Raw genomic sequence first — 26,110 nt, 5'->3', positions numbered from 1 at the left:
CACTGGCAGAGGCTGTATTAACCCAACGGGTTTTGAGGTGGGACGTTTGTAGAGTGCACACACGGAACAAGACTCTATGAAGGAGTGTACGTCGGCTGCCAAAGAGGGCCACCAAAACCGACGTAGGATGCATTCCGTGGTGTTGCGCCCACCTCGGTGGCCTGCTGTGGGGTGGTCATGGTGATGCTGTAGTACAGGCAGTCGCTGGGATACTGGGACATAGATCCACTGTTGGTGGTAACGAAGCCCCTGATTCATTGGCAGATGGGCTGCCTCCTCTGGAGCTGGTGTGCTGGCCCGTCGGATCCTCTCGATCAAGGAGTGTTGGGTGGCTAGAAAGTATGCGGCTGGCAGAATCGGTTCCGGAGGTGCAGGATCAGCCTCGGAGGAGCACATACGGGACAAGGCATCAGCCTTGCCGTTCTTGGATCCCGGTCGATAGGTAATCTGGAGGCTAAAACATGAGAAAAAGAGAGCCCACCTGGCTTGTTGAGGACGTAGTCGCTTGGCACTGCGGAGATATTCGAGGTTGCGATGGTCGGTGTACACCACCACAGGGTTTTCGTCTCCCTCCAGCAAATGTCTCCATTCCTCCAGGGCGTCCTTGATGGCGAGCAGCTCCCTCTCACCCACATCATAGTTGCGTTCGGCCCGGTGAGTTTGCGGGAATAAAAGGCAACGGGATGGAGCTGCTTCTCCCCTTGGACTTGGGAGAGAACAGCCCCGATAGCCCCCTCGGAGGCGTCGGTCTCCAGAAAAAACGAGCAAGAGGCGTCCGGTTGTACCAGTATAGGTGCCTGTGTGAACAGCCTCTTAAGGTGCTGGAATGCCTGTTGGACCTTCGGGGTCCATTCAAACAGGTTGTTGCTCCTGGTCAGTGCAGTAATGGGAGCGCAGATTGCTGAAAAGTTCCGAATGAATTGGCGGTAAAAATTGGCAAAACCAATGAACTGCTGCACCATCCGCCGATTGCGGGGGACAGGCCAATTCTGGACGGCCTGGATCTTCCTGGGGTCCATCTCTACTCGGCTTGGGGATAGGATGTAGCCCAGGAACTCAATGGACGAGACTTCGAAGGTGCTTTTTTCAAGCTTGCCATAGAGACTGTGGGTCCGCAGACGCTGGAGCACCGATTTGACATGCCGTCCATGTTGTGGCAGTGATCTGGAGAAGACAAGGATATCATCCAGATATACCACAACATGGGTATCCAACAGGTCACGGAAGACGTCATTGATGAAGCACTGAAATGTGGCAGGGGCATTACAGAGCCCGAAGGGCATGACAAGGTACTCGTAGTGCCCAAACCGTGAGCGGAATGCTGTCTTCCACTCACCCCCCTCCCTGAGACGAATCAGATTGTAGGCCCCCCGGAGGTCGATCTTGGTGAAGAAACGGGCATCCTTGACTCTGTCCAGCAAGTCGGGAATGAGAGGGAGTGGGTACCGGTTCTTCTTGGTGATGTCGTTCAGGGCCCGTAATCGACACAGGGCCGGAGACCCCCATATTTTTTCCCCACAAAGAAGATGCCGGCCCCAACTGGAGAGGTCGAGGGACGGATGAACCCCTTTGCTAGGCTCTCCTCTATGTAGTCCTTCAGGGCCCTGGTCTCGGGTTCGGACAGATTGTACAAGCGCCCGTACGGCAGTGGGGCTCCAGGGAGCAGGTCAATGGGGTGATCATAGGGCCTGTGTGGCGGCAAGGCGTCTGCTCCTTTTTTTTTCAAAAACGTCTGCATAGTCCCGATATTTGTCAGGTAGTCTGTGTTCAACGGTGCCCAGAACCGTAGGAGGGCTTGGAGCCGGAGACGTGTGAACAGGAGAACCGGAGGGGGGCGTAAAGGTGATGGAGCCAGAGGTCCAGTTGATCGTGGGGTTGTGTCTCCTAAGCCAGGGGATGCCTAGAATGACTAGAAACAAGGGGGAAGGCACGATGTCCCACACAATCTTCTCGGAATGGTAAAGGCCGATGCGGAGGAACAAGGGATGGGATTCCATGGCAATAGGTCCCGTCTTTAGGGTGCTGCCATCCACCAGATGCAGCTGGGATGGGTTCTTCTTAGGGCGCAACGGGATGCCTAGTTGGGAAGCCAGATCCTTGTCCATAAAACAGCTGCTTGCGCCCGAATCAATGATGGCAGAGAGATCAATATTGTTGTTGCCCAGCTGCAGGGAAACAGGGATGGTGAGATGAGACGAGTTGTTATACATAGGTAGGTTAATGCATACCGTGGGTGTCTCCGGCCTACCTTCGGGAGGTTTGATGGGACAGTCCTTCAGGAAATGGCCCGGTTTTGCGCAGTATAAACACAGATGCAAGGTTCTTCTCCTGGTTCTCTCCACCGTGGACAGGGGACCCCGAACAGCCCCGATCTGCATCGGCTCCTCCTTGTTACCGTCTGCCGACACAGGAACAGGAACCAGAAGCCGTAAGGATTCCGACCGGCGCTCCGGTAGAGGTGGGGTCTGTTGTTACTGAGTCCATCAGGCCCCCCAAGGAGCCCGACACCCCAATGTGTCCTTGAGCTGCTCGGACAAACTGATGCGGAACTGGTCAATCAAGGCTACCTCGTTCAAGCCCGTATCCGGGGCTACCTCACGGAATTCCATGATGTAATCCTCCACTGGACGTCTGCCCTGGCGGAGGGTGCACAAGGTACCCCTGGCGGTTGAAGAACGCAGGGGGTCATCATAAAGTCTTTGCATAGCTGCGGCAAAGGACTTCCAAGATGCCAGCACTGGGTCATCGGCAAGTAGGAGTTGGTGCGCCCAGGTCTGGGAAAGCCCTGAGAGCAAAGAAATTGCCGTGTGCACCTTGACGAAGTCCGTGGCATATGTACGCGGCTTCAGGGAAAACAACAGCGGTACTTCCTCTGATCTCCTGAAAACCGCTCAGGGAGGCTGACTGACGGCTCGCTAGAGACCACTTCCAGGGTGCCCGCCGGCGTAGGGGGAGGCGAGGGTGGTAGCGCGGTGCGCTCTGCGATGCGTTGCTCCTGTGTGGCAACCCTCTGCAGCAGGTGCTCATGACTGGCTTGCATCTCCTGGAAGGCCTGCGTCATCAGGTTAAGTTGCTGGGTCATGGCCGTCATGGGATCCACTGCTTCTGCGGGTTCCATGGTGAAGGCTGAGTTATTCTGTCAAACCTCCTAGGGAGCCAGTAGTGGGATGAGGAACCCACTGGCGGTAAGCAGCTGACAGCCCAGAACGCAGTACAAGTTTAGGGATAATCCAAGAGGGGTAGTCAATGTCCAATCCGGGTCGAGGCAGGCAGCGAAGGTTCAAGGCGGAAGACAGTCCAGGGGTCAGTAGCCGGGAAGGATACAAAGAATCAACAGGCAATAGGAGGATCTGCAGGGAGGCTAGGTGTTCACCATAAGGTGGAATAACTCAGTGTTGAGGAAGGGTTGAGACGGATGCATATATATCCATGCATGCCCGCAAACACGTGCGGGCATGTATGGTATATATGCATACATTAACCAACGCACCATGGGATGATGTGCGCAGATGTGCCCAGCATCTGCGCACGTCTGCCCATGGTGATCCCCAGGGGCTCATGGTGGCCCCTGTGGGAAATATGTGACCCCTTATAATATATGTAGGGGCTTGTGCCCCCTTATCTGTGCCCCCTTATATATATGACTGCGTCCCCATCTATAATCCCCCTTAGAATACATTATGCCCCTTATATATGTGTATATATATTATCAGGAGGACATATATGTGTATCTGCCATGGCTCTCCCCCAGGTGTGTATATATATATATATATATATATAGAGAGAAAGTGTGGGCAGCACCACTATCTGTAAAGTATATGCGGAGTGCCAGCGGCTGGGTAGGCGATCCACCTCCAAATGTATAAAAATAAGAAATTCCGTAGCACATCCAGGTTGTAGAAAAGTAAAAAAAGACTTTATTCACCAAGCATGCGACGTTTCAATCCTCTCAATGGGATTTTCCTCAGGCAGTGACATAGTAAGCAGTGCAATGTGCGTATTTAAACGCTTTCACATCATTAAACAATCAAATAATCAAGTACATCCATTTAAAGAAAATACATTTAAAAATAGTGATACAAACAGTATTATCAACATCCTGATACATTCACATTATATCACTGAATTCAATTCAATGATGCAGTGTTAATCATTCCCATAACCAATTCGGCATATCATGTACAGCATAAAATATTTTAATTGTGGCAATTATCAATCCAGGTGCATATCTTCTATGAAAATTAAATGTGCAGGTGTACCTTCAGCAGGGTGATGAGTCCGCTCATAGGAGTGTGCGGTAGGGCCGATGCACATGGGTCCCGGCGTCCCGGGTATACTACTGCGCATGTCGCAGGACCTTCCTAGGGGTTCCGATCACGTGACCATCACAATGTGCTGATGGTTGAAGTGCGCATGTCCAAAGACCTTCCGACATGTGACCGCAGTCTGTACTAAACCCTCCGGTCACGTGATTAGATGTATCACATGCTCTGGGCTAGATGTTGTTACTTAGATGTCTCACGTGATCGGGACTCCGTGGTGAGGCAATAGAAGAGTATGATATTATTCAGGACACGCAATATAAATGTAAATATATCCTAAAAAATCTACATCTCGAGAATATGACTATATCTACATCATCATTTAAGTCCTAAAAGACATTAAATCCTCAAACAATGACCACAGTCTCACCATCAAGTCTGCTGACAAGGGTGGTGCGATTGTGGTCATGGACACTCATCAATACATTGCAGAGGCCAACAGACAGTTGGAGGACTGTGAGGTCTATCAGAAATTAAACACGGATCCTAGATGGGACATTGAACGGAGGATACAGAGCTTGCTACAAGAGGCCAGCAATGCTGGCATTATTGATGACAAGCTCAAGATTTTCCTTTCTATTTCACATCCTATGACACCTTTTTTATACTTGTTGCCTAAAATCCACAAGAGCCTTAATAACCCTCCTGGCAGACCGATAGTGTCCGGTCGTGGATCCCTTCTGTCTAATATTTCTATTTTTCTTGATAGAGTATTACGACAGTATGCATTGTCAGCTCAGTCCTACATTCAGGATACTTCAGATTTCCTAAATAAACTAGAAGAAGTTACTTTACCAGGTGATGTAATTCTAGCATCGCTAGATATTGCTAGCCTATACACCTCAATTAGACATGATTTTGGGATAGAGGTGGTAACTAAGGCCTTGTCTCAATCCACCCATACAGCTGAATGTCAGGACTTCATATTACAGCTGTTACATCTGGTATTGACGTGCAATTATTTTTTGTTTGGAGATCATTTTTATCTCCAGAGGAAGGGGACCGCCATGGGGTCCAATGTGGCCCCCACTTATGCCAACATGGCGGTCTCCTTCCTCGAGGAGACTTACATCTATGTATCGCCCCACTTCCGACATGTTCTGAGGTGGTGGCGATACATAGATGATATTTTTTTGATTTGGGTGGACTCAGAGGACACGCTCATGGAGTTCTTTCAATTTTTGAACACCATTGACTCTGATATCAAATTCACTTTGGAACACTCACGTAACCAAATACATTTTTTGGACACTGTGGTGACTTTGGACAATCACAAGCTATCGACGGGCCTATACTCCAAGCCCACCGATCGCAACACGTTGTTAAATTACCACAGTGCACATCCTAGGGCTATGGTGAAATCCCTCCCCCTGAGCCAATTTTACCGTGCCAAACGCATAGTTAGCAATAACGATGAATTGGAGGGGACTCTAAAGCGTATGACACAGTTCTTTATAGACAGGGATTACCCCATAGCCCTATTGGATCAACATCTTACTACTATTCAAGATAGATCACGAAGAGACCTCCTTACTAAGAAGAAGGAGAATACTAATAAAGAAATGAAGAGAATTCCTTTAGTTACTGTGTATACAGAGGATAGCTTATATATTCGACAAATTGTTTTGAAACACTGGTCAGTCTTGAAAAGTGGACATCGGGGGATTGAAGAGTTTTCTCTTCCTCCCCTCATGTCATACAAGAGAGCCAGGAATCTCAAGGATAAATTAGTCCATACGGACATAGGTACACAAAAGGAGTCTGGCCAGACCTTTTTGCATACTCCTAAATTAGGAAGTTTTCCATGCTTAAATTGCATTAATTGCCGATATATGCAAAAGGGTAGTTTTTTCTTACATCCTTTGACACAGAAAAAATATTACATCAAGCATTTTTTGACATGTGAATCATCATACGTCATATATATCCTTTGGTGCCCATGTCAGTTATTATATATTGGTGAGACTACATGTGATTTTAAAAGTCGAATCAATCAACATCGATATACGATTCGCAAAAAACGCATGGACCTCCCAGTCCCAAAACATTTTACTGACATGGGCCATAAGGAGAGGGACCTGAAATGTATGCTGGTTGATCATATTCCCACTCCACGCAGGGGTGGTAATAGACATACTTTACTGAAGAAATGTGAGATGCAATGGATTGCTAAATTAAACACATTGAAACCACTGGGATTAAATGTGGATTATAGACCCTGGTTATTGTCCTGATTGTTGCGCCTGGGATTTTGCTCGCTTGTTCTTTAGTTGAGTTTTAAGTAGTAGTGCCCCTTGTTTATATAACAAGGTGATCTTATATTTTGTTTTGTTCTTATTATCCTCAGGATTGTGGTGAATACTGTTCACATTAGGAGTGAGCGATGGGAGGTCGATCCACCAAATTATGACGGAACGCAAAAAACTTTTTTTCACTATTTTCTTATAGACACATGAATAACTATACTTATTAAATACCTTTTGCTATGCATGAATATGACCACACACGATAAAGCTATTGGACACTTGGGATGTCTTGATTGTCTTATCTGCATGCTCGGATCCAACATATGGAGGAATCTTTGGAGCCATTGATCTCATTGGGGATTGGTGACATTATAATGGAATTGCACAGGTTTATCCCCGGAATCTAGAGGATGATCCCGAACCTGACATGCTGGATTTCCAGGGATGGTATCCATCTGACAGGCGGGACATCTCAGCTTGGGGCTCTATGGTGACAACATGGGCCACTTGCACTGAACTCCTTGAGTAGACTAGGGGATGATCTTGTAACGAAATATACTGATTTCAGTACTTTAAAAGAGAAATGGCGGTATTTACGCATAACACTTATTATTTCTCCTTGTATAATGATGGTACCCCCATCGATATACAATCACCCTTATCCCCTCTGATTGATCTCTGACCCATGGATACTGACTTGTGTGGAAGGTGATCATGCGATACACAGTAGGACTCCACTAGGACCAGTGACAGTACGTGTAGTGGATCAGCCGCATGCTTAGGTCTATATCTGTAGGTCTATTTTATATTGTTTGAGGATTTAATGTCTTTTAGGACTTAAATGATGATGTAGATATAGTCATATTCTCGAGATGTAGATTTTTTAGGATATATTTACATTTATATTGCGTGTCCTGAATAATATCATACTCTTCTATTGCCTCACCACGAAGTCCCGATCACGTGAGACATCTAAGTAACAACATCTAGCCCAGAGCATGTGATACATCTAATCACGTGACCGGAGGGTTTAGTACAGACTGCGGTCACATGTCGGAAGGTCTTTGGACATGCGCACTTCAACCATCAGCACATTGTGATGGTCACGTGATCGGAACCCCTAGGAAGGTCCTGCGACATGCGCAGTAGTATACCCGGGACGCCGGGACCCATGTGCATCGGCCCTACCGCACACTCCTATGAGCGGACTCATCACCCTGCTGAAGGTACACCTGCACATTTAATTTTCATAGAAGATATGCACCTGGATTGATAATTGCCACAATTAAAATATTTTATGCTGTACATGATATGCCGAATTGGTTATGGGAATGATTAACACTGCATCATTGAATTGAATTCGGTGATATAATGTGAATGTATCAGGATGTTGATAATACTGTTTGTATCACTATTTTTAAATGTATTTTCTTTAAATGGATGTACTTGATTATTTGATTGTTTAATGATGTGAAAGCGTTTAAATACGCACATTGCACTGCTTACTATGTCACTGCCTGAGGAAAATCCCATTGAGAGGATTGAAACGTTGCATGCTTGGTGAATAAAGTCTTTTTTTACTTTTCTACAACCTGGATGTGCTGCGGAATTTCTTATTTATATATATATATATATATATATATATATGGGCCTATAACTGCCCATGTATGCCCCCAGGTTTATAATGAGTATATATATGTATATAGATGCGCCCCAAGTATCTATATACATACATATATATATACTTAAATTTCCCCAGCGTTCAGTGAGTTCCTGCAGGGGGTGGATATGTCTCCAGGTGGCTGGTGACTTCAAAGGCAATTGATTTGAGGTTTATCAGCCTATTTACTATGCGGCCCCACCTTGTGTTTGTGACATGGCTGGGCGTGTGGTGCTGTGAGCCTCAGGGGGCCAGCCAGTTGTCTGCTGCAATCTGAGTGCATGCATTCCGTCACACGCACACGATGATGTCACACCCCTGGAAAGGGGGGGGGGGGGGTGAGAGTGACTTATATATCAGTCCAGGACAAAGGAACAGGGCTCTGGCAACCAGACTACAATCACAGACACATGGGGACTGCTGCCTGAAGGATGAGAGGCCCATATGCCCCTGGAGATGGCTGAGTATACGCTGGCATGGCATTGTACCTCCCTTGCAGTGCCAACCATATACACCCCCCTTATTTCCCTACCACTATCCCACCAACGATTTAACCCTTTGTATCCCAGACCCCATGCTGCCCCTTGTAACCCCTGATATCCCTTATCCATTAACCCCTGCTGCGCCAGTCCCCTGTTAAACGCCTTCTCCTACTCTGCACACCTTCTCCTACTCTGCCCTGCTGTGTCCCTGGACCCTTGCTGTATCCCTGGTTAACCCTTGCAGTTAGCCCCGCTGGTTAACCCCTGCATCCCATGGTTAACCCCTGCTCTGCTGCTCTGTTGAGCATGCAGCTGCTCTGCAAACAAACTGTATAACCCTCTTGTAACCCCGTAGGGACAGTATAGAGCTAGGCGGGTGGGTTGTTATACCTGTATGTGTGTATTGTATAGTTAGTTTGTGGGTGGAATTTGGGAACGTGTAGCGTAGTTTGAGTATTGTATATGTGTAGTGCTGTGTATTGTTAGTGTATTGCGTGCTTAGTGTGTTAAATAAATACCGTTATATTTGTACCCTTTGTGTAGCGTGTACTTGTTAGCGGTAGCGAGTTAGTAAGGCGCATGCAGCTAGCATAGTGATTAGTGTAAAGCATAGCAAAAGTATTGTGTATTTATTATATAAAGGCATAAATAGGCTGAGTCATCACTAGACGGTTCCTCCTATTTAGGAATATTAATTATCGATATTCGCATAATATTGGTGATTAATATTCCTCCCTTTACACTCAGCAATGAGCCAGAGCTCAGGCCAGGTCTTTATAGCCAGGGGAGGTAGGAACCACCCTCCCCAGGAACCAATGGCAGGCAAGGAAGGTGGAAGGTGTGTACTGGGAACCTCCCCCAGCAAGGCTCACACCTGACAGCCAGATAATGCAGGAATGCTATGCACCCGGGAATGCGTACGCAGCCTGCGTACTGCGCACGCGCACATGCCGCGCACCCGCCCCTCGGCACCAGGTGTTCTACCGAGCTGAAGGGGAACCCGTGCCCTGCGCCGTGTCCGTGGTCCCCGAGTAGGGGTAACACCCCCTGCTTCCTGACACTTTGTTTAAACTGATGATCTATCCTCTGGATAGATCATCAGCATCTGATCGGCGGGGGTCCGACACCCGGACCCCCGTCGATCAGCTGTTGAGAAGGCAGCGACTAGTATCAACTTGCCTGGGCGGGGCTAAGCTCCATTCAAGTGAACAGAGCTTAGCTGCGCCCAGGCAAGTTGATACTAGTCGTGACGTCACTGGGCCAGCGGTAAACAGTGAGAAGGCAGCGGCGCTGCTGCCTTCTCAAACAGCTGATCGGCGGGTGTCCTGGGTGTCGTACCCCCGCCGATCAGATGCTGATGATCTATCCAGAGGATAGATCATCAGTTTAAACAAACTGCAGAACCCCTTTAAGTTTGTTCAACTGTATAAGTTATAATAATAATAATAAGCATACAACCTGTCCCCTCCTCCGTGATGGTTGCTGTCCCAAGCAATTTCATCTGCAGTATTCTTCTGTTTAGCTGAAAGGTATCCAGTGGCACTTGCACAGTTGAACATCCTGAGATATCCAGCTAGTTAAGACACAAATGATTACAGAATTACAATGGATGGTGTATATGCTACAAAAGCTCCTTAAATACACAAAGAATCAAAGATGCAAGTTATAATGAAACAGAAATTAACATGGCACCAAAAATGTGAACATTCTGCCTATATGTTCAGGGTTATCAAGCTAAAGGATCATGTGTGTTACAGACACTGACTGTAGAACCTCCGTGCCAACCAATGGATTTGGCTTTGGCCTAAACCTAAAGGCATTACCCTGGCAGCTCCCTGTTTTTTACCCTTTAACCCCTGTACAGGGATTTAGTCTTTGCTGCAAGGAACGCATGAGGCTGCTACTACTTGGAATAGTCTCCGTGTGGTTGACTGCTGGTCTATGTGGGTCAGAGACACCATTGCAAAGCACCAAGGGATCAGGCAAAACTGTAGAGTTTGTGCGACTCGGTGAAACAGTCCAAAGTTTAGGGCTTGCAGCACAAGATCAGTATGGTGAACAGGCATGGTCAGATCAGGCAGCAAAGAGTCAGAATCCGAGAATCCGGCAGAGGTCAGTACACGGGCAGACAAGCGGATTATGGCACCTTTGCAAGATTTAGCAAGCTAGTGAAACCTATTACTCAAGCAATGGGTGAAACAGATCAAAGGGGAATTAACTCTTGCAGTACCTCAAGGTGATGTGAGGTTCACAGAATAATATCCCAAATACACACAGGAAACCGGCGCTCAAGACAGCTGCCAAAGTGACAAACATAGGTTTAATGGGGCAGTGCTTTCTGTATCCATATGTCTGTTCCGCAAAAAGATAGAATATGTCTGCAGAATGCCGACCATGGACCTATCAAAGTCAAACAGGTCTGCAAGAAAATGCGGATGGCATATGGACCACATCCATATTTTGTGGATCTGCAAAATGGATACAGCCGTGTGCATGAGACCTTACACCAATAGGGACATAATGCAGTAAATATGAGATATGTTCTCCCTGTGTTTGCGTAGGTTTCCTTTGGGTTCTCGGGTTTCCTCCCACACTCCAAATACTGATAGAGATCTTAGATTGTGAGCCCCATTGGGGACAGTTGGATGCTAATGTCTGTAAAGCGCTGCGGAATATAGTAGCGCTATATAAGTGCATAGAATAAATAAAATAAATAAATATATACATCTCAACAGAGAATGCATCCACCTGTGGCCTGATATATATCAGCTGTTAACTGTTGATTATCTCATTGTTGCAATAGAGCTATATTTCTATTGGTACCAAAATTGCAGTGGTATAGACACAATGGTTGATTGTAGAAATATAAGAATTGTGGTTGACTGTAGAAGACCCAGCTATTCACTTAAATCCATGGTGAAGACAAACAATCTTATTGTTGATAAGCTATATAAAAGCTAATAAATGTATGTATGGAAAGGATAATAGCACATGAAGAATCTGTGGCTCTTTACCCACTGTAACTGGTCGGCGGGCACAGCCTCACAATGTTACACCACACACTCGCTCATTTAACACAAATACATTGCAATAGATAAGGGTGAGCTGTTTACATAAGTTGTCTTTGTGATCACATTATCTTTACAAAGTTCCTGCTACTTTTTCAATACAACTTACTTCTCCTGTGAAGTCTACACAAGGAACATCAGGACTCGGGGTATAATAGTAAGGAACCTTCGATCGACATACTTGAATCTTATAATTACCCTTCACTGGTTTCCCATAGGTGTACCTAATGGAGTAGAGACAGATCAGATGATCAGATAAAAAAGGACCTCTCCAGATTTTGTTTATAAAAAGCAAAATAATGAGAAGAATTCTGGGGGGATCATGTGTATGAAGGTCAGTCATTACCTAGGATTTTTTGGCCAGGGTGCAATGCACGCGGTTCCTATCTTTAGGATGGTGGAAGGAATCAGGTGGATGCAGATGTGACTTGTAACAGTGATTTTAAGGATCTTAGGCCTCTTTCACACTTGCGTTGTCCGGATCCAGCGTGTACTCCACTTGCCGGAATTACACGCCGGATCCGGAAAAACGCAAGTGTACTGAAAGCATTTGAAGACGGATCCGTCTTCATAATGCTTTCAGTGTTACTATGGCAGCCAGGACGCTATTAAAGTCCTAGTTGCCATAGTAGGAGCGGGGAGCGGGGGAGCGGCATACTTACAGTCTGTGCGGCTCCCGGGGTGCTCCAGAATGACGTCAGAGCGCCCCATGCGCATGGATGACGTGCCATGCGATCATGTCATCCATGCGCTTGGGGCGCCCTGACGTCACTCTGGAGCGCCCGGGGAGCCGCACGGACGGTAAGTATACTGCTCCCCCGCTCCCCACTACACTTTACCATGGCTGCCGGGACGCTAAAGTCCTGGCAGCCATGGTAAAGTGTAGTGGGGAGCGGGGGAGCAGTATACTTACCGTCCGTGCGGCTCCCCGGGTGCTCCAGAGTGACGTCAGGGCGCCCCAAGCGCATGGATGACATGATCGCATGGCACGTCATCCATGCGCATTCAGAAAAATGGCATGGTTGGATGACGCATGGCACGTCATCCAACCATTCAGAAAAAGCTAAACGTCGGATCCGGCAATGCGCCGAAACAACGTTTAGCTTAAGGCCGGATCCGGATCAATGCCTTTCAATGGGCATTAATTCCGGATGCGGCCTTGCGGCAAGTCTTCAGGATTTTTGGCCGGAGCAGAAAGCGCAGCATGCTGCAGTATTTTCTCCGGCCAAAAAACGTTCCGGTCCTGAACTGAAGACATCCTGATGCATCCTGAACGGATTTCACTCCATTCAGAATGCATTGGGATAAAACTGATCAGGATTCTTCCGGCATAGAGCCCCGACGACGGAACTCTATGCCGGAAGAAAAGAACGCAAGTGTGAAAGAGCCCTTATGTGGACTAACAATCTTGGCTACAGAGTTCACACAATTATTCCTTCTCGAGATACCTGAGGATAGACCATAAATATTTGATTCATGGAGGTCGAGGGATCAACAACCTTTGGCTCTCCAGCTTTTCTGAAACTACAACTCCCAGAATGCTCTGTTAACTTCTGTGGGATTTAGAAGAACAGCCGAGCATGTTGCATGCTAGGAGTTGTAGTTTTACGGCAGCTGGAGTGCCGAAGGTTGCCGATACCTGTCCTATACCCTCAGTGATCAGCTGTTCTGCAATAACTGCAGTAGCTCCGCTACCGACTGTAGGAGCAGCGCTGCAGTAACTAGCTCCGTCCACTACAGAAATGGTGCGGTGTACTGGAGCTACTGCAGGGTAGGTGGTGATCGGAGGTGGTGCAGGGGGTCGGACTATCAGTGTTGATTGGATATTGATGGCCTCTCCTGTGAATAGGCAATCAATATTAAAGTACCCCTTTAAAGGACTGTTTTTGTCTTTGTCAATATGAATGCTTCAATATTAGATTTTAGATGTTATTAGATATCTCGTATGTAAAGGTATAGAATGGAGTTTTGATCCAGTCTGATCACCATTTGGGATCAGGAAGTATCCCCCACCCCCGGCTCTTATCCCCATTTCTCCCATACCTTGGATGAACTTGATGGTCATGTGTCTTTTTTCAGCTGTGCTATGTAACTATGTAGATGATGTTACTATATTTGTCTTACATTATATTCCAGAATGATTTACAGTCGGATAGGTAACATTTACTTTACCTGCCACACAATTGTAATGTGCATTTCTCATCAGTGATGACAACGGCTTTGGGAAAATGAAGGGTGACCTCAAATTTTGGCAGAACTGCAAAGACATATATCAGAAAAGTCTGAGGAATTCAGAAATAATAATTGGAAGAGATTGTCACCCCTCCTGGCATGTCTGTTATAGTAAACACTGGCATTCCCCATGTAGTAACAATTCTGGAACTTCTCTTCATAGACCATTGTGTTGTTCCTCTGTTATTCCCTCTGAGTATTTGGGAATAAATTGACAACTGGGTGTTACCTTTCCGCCTTTTCAAAGGGGTGTGTCTCTACACAGTGTGACACTGGCATCACTGATTGGACAGCATCAGATGTGCAGGGACACACCCCCAACTATTAACACACATTTGTAACTTATGTGACTTCTATAACATGGAAACAACTTAATGCAGTGTTATAAAAATGATGCTCCATAATTAATACCTTATGAAAAGTAGAAGTATTGTCACGACCATGCTTATGGCCGCGACTCTTGTGGTCGTATGCGGTTGTCAGCGGTTTGTTCTGTGTTGTCAACCACAAGTGAGAGCTCTGGATTTGTTGCCTCACGTATGGTTGCCGTTGGCAACATATAGTTTGGTGGTGTAGCAGCTGGAGCTGGTTGCTGGGCTGCTCACTGTGTATGCATGCGGTTGCCTATGGCAACGTGTGTTTATATGTGTGCACTTTCCTTGTCTGGTGTGCACGGGGTTTATTGTGTGTGTATTCCCCTTTAAGTTGCAGTCTTCCCTTCCCTGGTGTTGGAAAGGTTAACTTCCTTCCTAGTGTGTGTGCATTGGGTGTGTCTGTGTGTGGGTGTGGCTACATGGGCTATTTAGCCTCTGCTGTGATCAGTAGTCTGAGAGGTACTTCAGCCATGGCTAGCTGGAGTCATCCTCCTGTGATATACCATCTGCCAGTGGGGGCCACCCTTGTGGTCATACTGTCACGGCTGAGGATGGGGAAAACCCTCAGCCGTGCGATGCCAGAAGATGCACAATATGGCATAGGCCTGAGAGATGTAAGTGGATTTTATAGGAGTAATCACTCATCAATTAATATATGTTTTTTTTTTTTTTTCACATGTATGTTCACGTGCTTTGACCCATGGGGGATACATGCTACCTACTCACTATGGGTCACGTTTGAAATTAATGTGTATTCATATATTGGCTTTTATATCTAAATGAAGGTGGCCACCGATCTTCTATGCTCTTGTACCTCTCTCAATCTTATGCAATTACATCCCTCTGTTGTATGAGTATGATAATGCGACCGTTCTGCTGCTAGTTTGAACTGTGTATAATAAGTCAGGATGACATCGCGGGGCCGCGACATTCTGTGCGCGTCTACGTGACGTCACCCGGATCATGTGACCGCGTGAGGATCAGGTGATCCAAACGGCTCACGTGCTCCTCTGGATGCCGACATTCAAATGTTATAGGTCACTTCCGGCGCGATTGCGGTGACAAACGAATTAGCAAATAGATGGTATGTAGCGATTGGTCGGTTCCCATATATAAACCATGTCTCCCAGTGATGACGCTACCCCCAGACGAAGGTACGCAGAAATGCCCGTTGGGGTTGGCGCCATCCTGGAGGAGACACAGTATGGGTAATTGTCCTATGTTCCATCTTTCCATTTATGAATTTTTTTGCATATGAATGATCATGTTGGACGAATAAGGACCTGTATCCACTGTATGTTTCCTCCAGTGATGTAGTTTTTATCTCCTGCACCAATTTCTTTTAATCATGTCTGTAATAAATTGCGAGTTTTGTAATAAAGGATTTAATTTAGTATAAGCGGTCTGGCATTTTATATGTAGGTTGTGTATTTCACATGAAGGTTGCCACAGGCTTAATTGTTACTTGAATAAGTAATCATCCCATGGTTGGGGTATATAATCGGACGATGCCAGAAGATGGATGGTCGATGTAAGGCCAGGACAGGAATCAGGGTCAGAATTAGGGATTGATAGGAGGTGACCTGTTCCCTGATTCCTGTCCTGGCCTTGCATCGACCATCCATCTTCTGGCATCGCACGGCTGAGGGTTTTCTCCATCCTCAGCCGTGACAAGTATTTACTAGAATAGACATGCTAGGAAAGCCTATGGCCATTTTACGGCACTTTCTTAGAATACACCTTTTTACCATATTCTTCCACACTGAATGTATGGACCTTGTCCTTCACGTGGATCGAATATTCTCCTAGCAAAGGCTCCAAAGAGAGAGGGAGGGAGAGCTCAGCAATTCCCTGACTGAGGCTGACATTTAGCCACTGTCCGATTAGGTTTTTCTCTGGATCCTGAAACATAGAAAATCAAATCCATCATAGAGAGGTTTTCAACCTACAGTTGTCCACCTCTTGTAAGACTACCACTCTCAACATACAGGCAAGAGTGTGCACAGATCTCACAGGGCCACATAGAAAAACTTAGTATGGACCTCGTGCCCACCCAATATTCTGGTACTTGTGCATCAATCATTCCCAGGCAATGCAGAAGGCATTAAGCAGAAGAAATTTTTATAATTTTCTTTTTTAATTGTATTAAAAAAAGTTGCACCCGGCCTCACTGAACTCTATGACAGTAAAAGGGAACAGGTGATTCATAAATATGGCACTCATTCTAAACACCAAATAAAAAAAATTAAAAATGTATACTAGACAACTAGCATAAGCACATTGATAAATCTCCTGCTTCCCATCTTTTAGTAAGATGGCCGCCTGCAGCCATCACTAGGGGGAGCTAAATGCATCGGAATGAATACTGTTACAATTGACTAAAATACAGGTCCTTCTCAAATAATTAGCATATTGTGATAAAGTTCATTATTTTCTGTAATGTACTGATAAACATTAGACTTTCATATATTTTAGATTCATTACACACCAACTGAAGTAGTTCAAGCCTTTTATTGTTTTAATATTGATGATTTTGGCATACAGCTCATGAAAACCCAAATTTCCTATAAAAAAAAATTAGCATATTTCATCCGACCAATAAAAGAAAAGTGTTTTTAATACAAAAAAAGTCAACCTTCAAATAATTATGTTCAGTTCTGCACTCAATACTTGGTCGGGAATCCTTTTGCAGAAATGACTGCTTCAATGCGGCGTGGCATGGAGGCAATCAGCCTGTGGCACTGCTGAGGTGTTATGGAGGCCCAGGATGCTTCGATAGCGGCCTTAAGCTCATCCAGAGTGTTGGGTCTTGCGTCTCTCAACTTTCTCTTCCCAATATCCCACAGATTCTCTATGGGGTTCTGGTCAGGAGAGTTGGCAGGCCAATAGAGCACAGTGATACCATGGTCAGTAAACCATTTACCAGTGGTTTTGGCACTGTGAGCAGGTGCCAGGTCGTGCTGAAAGATGAAATCTTCATCTCCATAAAGCTTTTCAGCAGATGGAAGCATGAAGTGCTCCAAAATCTCCTGATAGCTAGCTGCATTGACCCTGCCCTTGATAAGACACAGTGGACCAACACCAGCAGCTGACATGGCACCCCAGACCATCACTGACTGTGGGTACTTGACACTGGACTTCAGGCATTTTGGCATTTCCCTCTCCCCAGTCTTCCTCCAGACTCTGGCACCTTGATTTCCGAATGACATGCAAAATTTGCTTTCATCCGAAAAAAGTACTTTGGACCACTGAGCAACAGTCCAGTGCTGCTTCTCTGTAGCCCAGGTCAGGCGCTTCTGCCGCTGTTTCTGGTTCAAAAGTGGCTTGACCTGGGTAATGCGGCACCTGTAGCCCATTTCCTGCACACGCCTGTGAATGTTTCTACTCCAGACTCAGTCCACTGCTTCCGCAGGTCCCCCAAGGTCTGGAATCGGTCCTTCTCCACAATCTTCCTCAGGGTCCGGTCACCTCTTCTCGTTGTGCAGCGTTTTCTGCCACACTTTTTCCTTCCCACAGACTTCCCACTGAGGTGCCTTGATACAGCACTCTGGGAACAGCCTATTCGTTCAGAAATTTATTTCTGTGTCTTACCCTCTTGCTTGAGGGTGTCAATGATGGCCTTCTGGACAGCAATCAGGTCGGCAGTCTTACCCATGATTGCGGTTTTGAGTAATGAACCAGGCTGGGAGTTTTTAAAAGCCTCAGGAATCTTTTGCAGGTGTTTAGAGTTAATTAGTTGATTCAGATGATTAGGTTAATAGCTCGTTTAGAGAACCTTTTCATGATATGCTAATTTTTTTAGATAGGAATTTGGGGTTTTCATGAGCTGTATGCCAAAATCATCAATATTAAAACAATAAAAGGCTTGAACTACTTCAGTTGGTGTGTAATGAATCTAAAATATATGAAAGTCTAATGTTTATCAGTACATTACAGAAAATAATGAACTTTATCACAATATGCTAATATGCCAATATGCCAATATGACCTGTAGAAGCTGTAATAAGCTGTTTGCACTGAGGTTTCCCTAGTGGTGGCTGAATGAAAATGTATTTTATTTTACATAAGCAAGAGAATGTAGTACGGCGCTGGGCACCCCTCCATCTGGGCCCCATAGCAGTCGCATGGCCTGCTTCCATTGAAGGTGCACCACTGTCTCAAAGATTGAGTGTATGCCGTAGGTTATATTTTTTAATCAGCTAGAGAGACACAAGTTGGAGACCATAACCCTAGAGGTCATCAATTAATTATATTGTGAAAAGTATTTATAAGGGCTCACAGCTTGTTTGATATGGAGACTTAATCAGACACCCATAGAGGTGCATGAGCTCTATACATTCATATGTCTCCGATTTCATACAGAATCTTGCATAGGTCTTTTTCTATTGGGTGTCAAACAAATCCAACAGAGTACGACATGTGGCATGTTTCATTGGACTCCATAGTGGACAATATCTGGTACAGCCTTACTCCACAACCTAAAGTAAATATACAGGCTCAGTGCACAAGTACATTAGGTTAATGTCAGCCAAACACGCAAATTTAAGTGGGACTGGACAACCATTTGATGTGTGTGTAGGTGTTTCGACTTTCCCTCAAAGATGTCAGGGAAAATGAGGATCAGATTGTTACCTAACCTATTCATAAGGTTTTTGGCACGTTATTGGCACCATGGTTAGAATTTTGGTATTCTTGTTTTCTTGTCATTTTCTCATTTCTGTTTATGACAATATGGAACTCTTCTTCCAATATTTTTGTGTGCATGTCATAATAGAAAAACTTGGGAGTGCGTTGTGAATTTTTGGTGTCATGCCATCTTTGGTGTTTGATGGAATTTGGAGACTTAGTATTAAACTGGTGGTAGAGAATTATTGTGGGTATCGTCCTGAGAATTTTAGTTGGTCTGGCTAATTTTGAAGGACCATTATATAGGAAGTGGTGGTAGAAAAACAGCCATTTGTGATTTGTTATAGTGCGCCAAAGCCATTGGTGAAAGCTTGGGGTAAATGAAGCGCATGGGCAGAATTGCAGTAGATCTCCAAGGACCATGGTTTATTGTTGGCTTCTGTTTGTTGAACCGGTAAGTAAAATTAGTGGTAGAGTGTTAAAGTTATTCCTTTAATTAATAAAATTGTTGATGCTGCTAATTTTATCTAGTAAAATATCTAGGTGCCTCATCTTGAAAGAGAGTTTTGGTTTGTGTATTTAGAAGAGTTGAGGACAGCAGTTCATGTTTTTTGAGTATTTTCTGGATTAGTATTAATACTGGTCATGCTCTTCATATACAGTCATTCTCATCATAAACATTTGAACTTTTTCTAGAAAAACATACCTGTAACTTTACGGTTGATAACTGCAATTAAAGAGGAAACAAAACCTGTTAAGTTATTCGTTATGTAAAAAAAAAAAAAAAAAATGCATACAGACCAATAAACAGCAAAAACTGTTAAGACATTCTTAATGTAAAAAGTAAATAAATAGGCGTGGCCTGACTGTTATGGCGTGAGGTCGCAAGTTGCTTCAGCTCCGGCAGTATCCTGGAATTATCCTGATCGTCTGACTTTTTGGATCCTTGTTTCTTGCTAGAGACACCCCGCGGTAATTAGCAACCGGATTGACTACCGGTGGCCTGACTATCGGCTCTGCGGCTGTGGCTGTCGCTGCCTGTCTGGTTTCTCCGAGCTAGGCCTACACACTACGTGATACCCCGGACTGCAGACCTCTCGGTGAGAGCGAGAGGAGTGGGTTGTACGGACATTATCCTTACCGGCAGCGGTGATCGAGCAGAGCCTGGTGCTGCAGGTCGGTGTGACCCCCAGGTTCTCTCCCGGCTGGACTGCTGGCTTAAAGTTCCCCCCACGTGTCTGACAGTACGGGCACCATCTTGGCCGCAGCCCTGGGGACAGCTGCCTCCTCTCTCTGATGCTAGCGCTGGACCGTGGGTGCTGTTGGCTCTCCTGCTTTCCTGCTCCTGACCTATAAGAGGATCGTACCTTGTAGAGAGTGCCGCTGTGCTGGGGCGTAGTGGGGCTGTCCCTTGCTCCAAGGAAAGGACTCACTAAAGTAAGTGGCGCGGCTAATATCTTGTTAACCCTGAGTGAGGGTGATTGCTGGAGGGCCGCTATCCCTGTTGCTGGTGAACGGGAGATCGCTTTATGGGCCGGAAAACGGGCACCCCAGGGCCAGCTATCCTGCCTAAATTAATGCTGGACAATATGAGCCAAACAGAGGATCGGGAGGTTGGGGCCTCTTCTGAACAACCGGAGGTGGACCTCGCAAAAGTCATGGCGGCCATCACTAATTGTCAGATGGCGCTTAACAAGCGGATCTTACTCTCCTCAGGCATGATATTGATAAGATACGGGAGAGAACGACTGAGGTGGAGAGGAGGCTAGGTGACGTGGAGGACAGGGCTCAGCGTGAAGACTCTGCGATACATGCTCTGCAAAACCAAGTCAAAACCCTGATGGCGAAAGTAGAGGACGCCATAACAGACGGAACAATATCCGCATTATGGGACTACCTGAGAAGGCGGAGGGTCTCTCCCCTGAGGAGTTTGCGGAGCGCTTTATTAAACAGGTACTTGACCCTATAAATCTCTCGGGGACTCAGCCTATGATTTCAGATGATTATGTTATAAGATGGAGCTGAATGTGCGATCGTTAGGGCATTCTGCTGCCTAGGTTCAGTTCAGTGGTTTACCTAGAGTGGTGGGTTGAGAACGGGTCTCCCCGTCCTTCTTTCTACTAGTGAGACAAATGGGGGGTGGGCATTTAGGCTCGGATATGTTGGGGCCATCTGGGCAGGGAGGGGGCATTGCCTGATGTTTTGGGCATATTGGTTTTTTTTTGCTTTAATTTTGAGGAGTTGGTATGAGTGTGTGAGTGTATGGCTTGGGTGGTGCGGTTTCTTTTGGAGATATTGTTTTATCAAGCCGCCATGATGAGGGTCTGTCACTTTGTCTCCTGGAATGTCAGGGGCCTGAATGACAAGCTCAAACGGTCATTGGTCTTTAATTTCCTACGAAACCACAACCCGGACGTACTGATATTGCAGGAGACACATCTGCAGGGGCGGAAACTTCTGGCGCTGCGGAGGCCCTGGGTGGGTGCGGCCTACCACGCTGTATATAACTCTAGAGCCAGAGGTTTATCAATTCTGGTGGCGAAGTCCCTTCCCTTCCGGTCGTATTCGGTGCATACTGATGCGATGGGGCGTTTTGTGATTCTCCACGCTGCAATCAGAGGCATTGACTACCTTGTGGTAGGTGTTTATGTTCCCCCCCCCTTTCGGAGGGAGATACTGGACGAGATTATGAAACGAGTAGCATCCATGCCCCCGATGCCTCTGATTGTGCTTGGGGACTACAATGCGGTCCTAGACCGGTCGTTGGATCGACTTCGCCTTAATGATACTCAAAATGAGGCGTTAAGTTCCTGGGCAGATGTGTTTGCATTAACAGAGGGCTGGAGGTATTTGCATCCGGGGATACGTCAATACTCCTGTTACTCTGCCTCTCACGCGGCACTCTCCCAGATTGATTTAGTGTTCCTTAGTAGGGACCTGTTATCCTCTCTGGTGGTAGCTTACTATTTGCCAAGAGGCATTTCTGACCATGCTCCCTTATTGGTAATTCTGAGACGACCCCTTGCATCGGCTGAAAGAATATGGAGGCTCAATAGTAAATGGCTGGAGGTCCTACCGGTAGTTTGGCCTGCGCAGCAAGGCATGAAGAACTATTGGGAATTCAATGAGGGCTCGACCAACCCGTCAGTGGAGTGGGAGGCCTTTAAAGTTGTACTGCGTGGCACCTTGATTCAGGCGATAGCTACGCATAGGAAGGAGTTGAGTGCTACTAGGACCAAGTTGGAAGAGGAGGTGGTAGAGAAAGAGCAGGCTTTTACCGTAGACCCGAATGTAGAGAGTCGTAGGTTATGGGATGAGGCACAGAGGAAACTTAGTTTACACCTAACAGAGTATACCCAGAAGAAGCTATTGTATCAAAGGCGCTTAGTGTTTGCAGACGGAGACAAGAACGGGAGTGCCTTGGCTTTCCTGGCCAGGACTGAGGCGCCACAGACGGTAGTCCTGCACATTACCTGTAGAGATGGCTCGAAGGTATATCGGCCGGGGAATATCTGCGAGCAGTTTGCCCAATTCTATGCAGGCCTGTATAGCTTTAAAATTAGTTTGACCCCGGATGAGATCCGATCCTTCCTTCAAGCCATCCCCCTTACACCTTTGGCTAAGGAAGATAGCACATATTTAGAGGGAGTTATTGATGAAGGGGAGATCAAAGCTGCGATCGGGGATATGGCAGTAGGGAAATCACCTGGTCCGGACGGCTTCCCGGTCGAATGGTACAGACTAGATGTCGATTTACATTCTGCACGACTACTAAAACTCTTTAACTACGCCTATGAATCCGGTGGGTTGCCTCCATCCTTTGGAGAGGCTACCATTGTAGTAATTCATAAGGCTGGGAAGCCTCCGGACCAATGTGCGTCATATAGGCCTATTGCCCTACTGAATACTGACGCAAAAATCTTAGCCAAAGTACTGGCCAGGCGACTTAGGTAGTCCTATCCGTCATTGACCCCGATCAATCAGGCTTTATGCCTGGAAAGACAACTGATATCAACCTTAGGAGATTATATACCAACTTGCAGGTTAGGCATGATAATGCAGGATCAAGGGTCTTATCGTCTCTCGATAATGAGGAAGCCTTTGACTCGGTAGAGTGGTACTTCATTTGGGAGACAATTTCCCGCCTTCACTTCCCTCCCTCATTTATTAAATGGGTCCAGCTGCTATATCAGGCGCCTACAGCACGCATCAGGGTGAATGGCTTTACTTCCCGACCCTTTAGGTTGTATAGGGGCATCAGACAGGGTTGTCCCCTGTCCCCATTGCTGTTTGCCCTGATAATGGAACCCCTCACACAACTAATCAATCATAGCTCTTTGATAGAGGGATGGACGATAGCCGGGGTACAGGAGAAGGTGTCGCTGTACGCGGATGACCTGTTGGTGTACTTAGCTGACCCTGGCCTTTCCTTAGAAACCCTGCTAGAAGTGGTGAATGGATATGGTAGATACTCAGGATTGCGAGTGAACTGGGCTAAATCCAGTCTTTGTATAGTGGATGTGGAAAAAGGGATAGATATCTCTCCGGTGTCCCCCCTGAAAGTGGTGGACAGCTTCCTTTATTTGGGGATTCATATCCATAGAGACCCTCGGCAATTCTGCCATCTGAATCTGAGGCCTACTATGGAATATGTCACACGTAAGTTGGAAGCTTGGGAAAATCTTCCCTTGAAATGGTAGGCCTAAACTATTGTATGTGTATAGAGCAGCACCAGTAAGGATCCCTAAGTCCCATTTTGATGCCTTAGACTCAGTCATGTCTCGATTCCTGTGGTGTCACCAGACCCCAAGAATAGCAAGAAAGACACTGAAAGCCTCCTACTTACAAGGGGGATTGCAACTTCCAGATATGTATGTTTATTACATAGCGACACGCTTGATGTATTCATCCTGGTGGATTAGGGCTGATGCCAACAATCCAGCGGTGGTGTTGGAGGCGGCACTAGTTGGGTCATATGAAGCCCTGACGAACCTGGTGCATAGGGGAGGCGGGGCTCTGGAGCCTAGGAGATATACGGAAGCTATGGTGACGGTTATGGAGGCTTGGGTGAGGTTTGTGGATACACATATGGATAATCAAACAGGAGAAACCTGGTCCCCGTATATCCCACTGTGGCGTAATAAGCACCTCCCCGAGCTCTTACACCTTTCAGATTTTGAATTTTGGCCTCGGAAAGGTCTTAAGTATTTAACACAGCTGTTCCAGGAAGGGGTTTTTCGCTCCTTTGAGAGTCTACGATCGGACTTCCTGTTACCTCAGACGAGTTTTTACCGCTTCCTCCAGTTAAGACATGCTTGTGAAAAGCTGTTTCAATCTTTGACTCTGAACTTAGAGTGTGGTCCACTGGAATCAATAGCCAGGAGGGAGCAACCGCACAAGCCAATTTCTTCCTTTTATGTTGAAATTATTAAGATGCAAGAGTCCCCTATCCAGCGATCATTTGTTAAATGGTCAGCGGATATCCCAGGGTTGGAAGACTCTCATTTGGAGGAGTGGCGTCTGGGGTGGAGGAAGTCTGTTATAAGCGCTCGGGATCAGCTCATTCAGGTTAAATGGATACATAGGGTATATCTGACCCCGATGCGTCTTTACCAGATGCAACAAATACCAAACCCTGGGTGCGACAGGTGTGGGGAAGCCAGGGGTTCCTTTTTTCATATGGTGTGGCTGTGTCCGATAATGCAAATATACTGGAAGGGGGTGTGCAATTTCATTAATGTCAAGTTGGGGCTACCGGGGATTTGTGATCCAGTGGTATGTGTTATGGGGCTAGTATCTGAGGCGACTCCATCCAAGTATAGTAGAGCATTGCTACGACTGTTAATGTTTTATGGCAGGAAGAACATACTTTTGAACTGGAAACCGCCCAAGTGCCCTACGGTGGACCAGTGGGTGCACCTTATAAACAAAGATCTTCAGATGTACAAATTGACATATGAAGCAAGGGGAGTGTCACGAGGGTGTCAAGAGCCACGCCTGACTCCGTTGTACCCGGGGTCAGGAGGTCGCAGCGGTTGGCTGCACGCTCTGTCAGATAGGGAAGTTTCCTTATTGTAGCTTTCTGGGTTTGCTTTACAAACCCTTTTGGCTCACTCAGGGATCCGTAGCTCCTTCTCTCAGCTGTTCCTTGTCCAGCACTCCCAATCCTCCTTATATTCCCCTCTCACACTTCTCTGGTTGCCAGATATAGAGCTTCCTGCCTGGACATCTATTCTGACCCACTGGAGCTGTGTTGCTGCGTTCTCTGAGTGTTGCCTTAGAACGCTACCCTCTGGATCCCTGTTGGACCTTTGTGGACAATTGTTGCCGTCCACCTGGGTGTTTGTGTTTGTCTGTGTTTGTCTGTCCTCTCCCTGGTGTTTCCCTCTTAGTGCAGTGGTGAGGACTAGCTATCCCACCGGCCCGTTCATTATCTAGGGCTCATTTCAGGGAAAGCCAGGGTTTAGGCACGTGATCGCCGCACGGGTGAGGAACCCGTCTAGGGACGTCAGGGCAGGCAGGTACCAGCTGCAAGGTGAGTTAGGGGTCACCACCTTTCCCTCTCCCTTGTGCAGGGCTTTCCCTGTTTTCCTCCCTGTGTGTGTTGCCGGTCATTACATTATATCTGGCCCTTATTTTTGTGCAGGTAAAAAAAAAAAAAAAAAAAATATTTTTTTTACCTACTTAGAATCCAGTATGGATCCAATTGCTGCTCTGTCCGAACAATTTCGTGGCCTGTCTTTGGAGGTGGCAGGATTGAAGGCGTCGGTCCTCCAGCAACAGCAGCAATTACAACAGACCGCAAGCCCAGCGGTTGCTACTGGTAACCAGGTTGTTGCGGAACCCAAGGTCCCTCTCCCTGACAGATTTTCTGGGGGAAGGGACAAGTTTTTGACGTTCCGTGAGGCCTGTAAACTATACTTTAAACTGCGTCCTTACTCCTCTGGTAATGAAGAACAGCGGGTGGGTGTTGTTATTTCCCTGCTGCAGGGGGACCCGCAGTCCTGGGCGTTCTCTTTACCTACTGATTCCCAGGCTCTTCGGTCAGTGGATGAGTTTTTCGGGGCCTTGGGTCTCATATATGACGACCCTGACCGAGT

The 26,110-nt window shown here is 46.5% G+C and overlaps 1 protein-coding gene across 3 annotated transcripts in view; it reads right to left on the bottom strand.

Annotated features, from left to right (window-relative positions):
- The window catches only part of LOC122939885 (alpha-2-macroglobulin-like), a 191,167-nt gene that overhangs the window by 130,231 nt on the left and 34,826 nt on the right, over positions 1-26,110 (bottom strand). For all 3 annotated transcript variants that reach the window (XM_044296070.1, XM_044296071.1, XM_044296072.1), the window contains exons 5-9: positions 19,717-19,737; positions 16,133-16,286; positions 13,951-14,035; positions 11,888-12,002; positions 10,169-10,283 (exon numbers count right to left, since the gene is read on the bottom strand). In XM_044296070.1, coding sequence (XP_044152005.1) covers positions 10,169-10,283; positions 11,888-12,002; positions 13,951-14,035; positions 16,133-16,286; positions 19,717-19,737 — 490 coding nt within the window. The remainder of the gene's footprint in view (positions 1-10,168; positions 10,284-11,887; positions 12,003-13,950; positions 14,036-16,132; positions 16,287-19,716; positions 19,738-26,110) is intronic.

This window comes from Bufo gargarizans, chromosome 6 (genome assembly GCF_014858855.1).
Source record: "Bufo gargarizans isolate SCDJY-AF-19 chromosome 6, ASM1485885v1, whole genome shotgun sequence".
Lineage (NCBI taxonomy): Eukaryota > Metazoa > Chordata > Amphibia > Anura > Bufonidae > Bufo > Bufo gargarizans.
The sequence above is the reverse complement of the archived record's forward strand: the minus strand, read 5'-3'. Positions and strand labels throughout refer to the sequence as shown.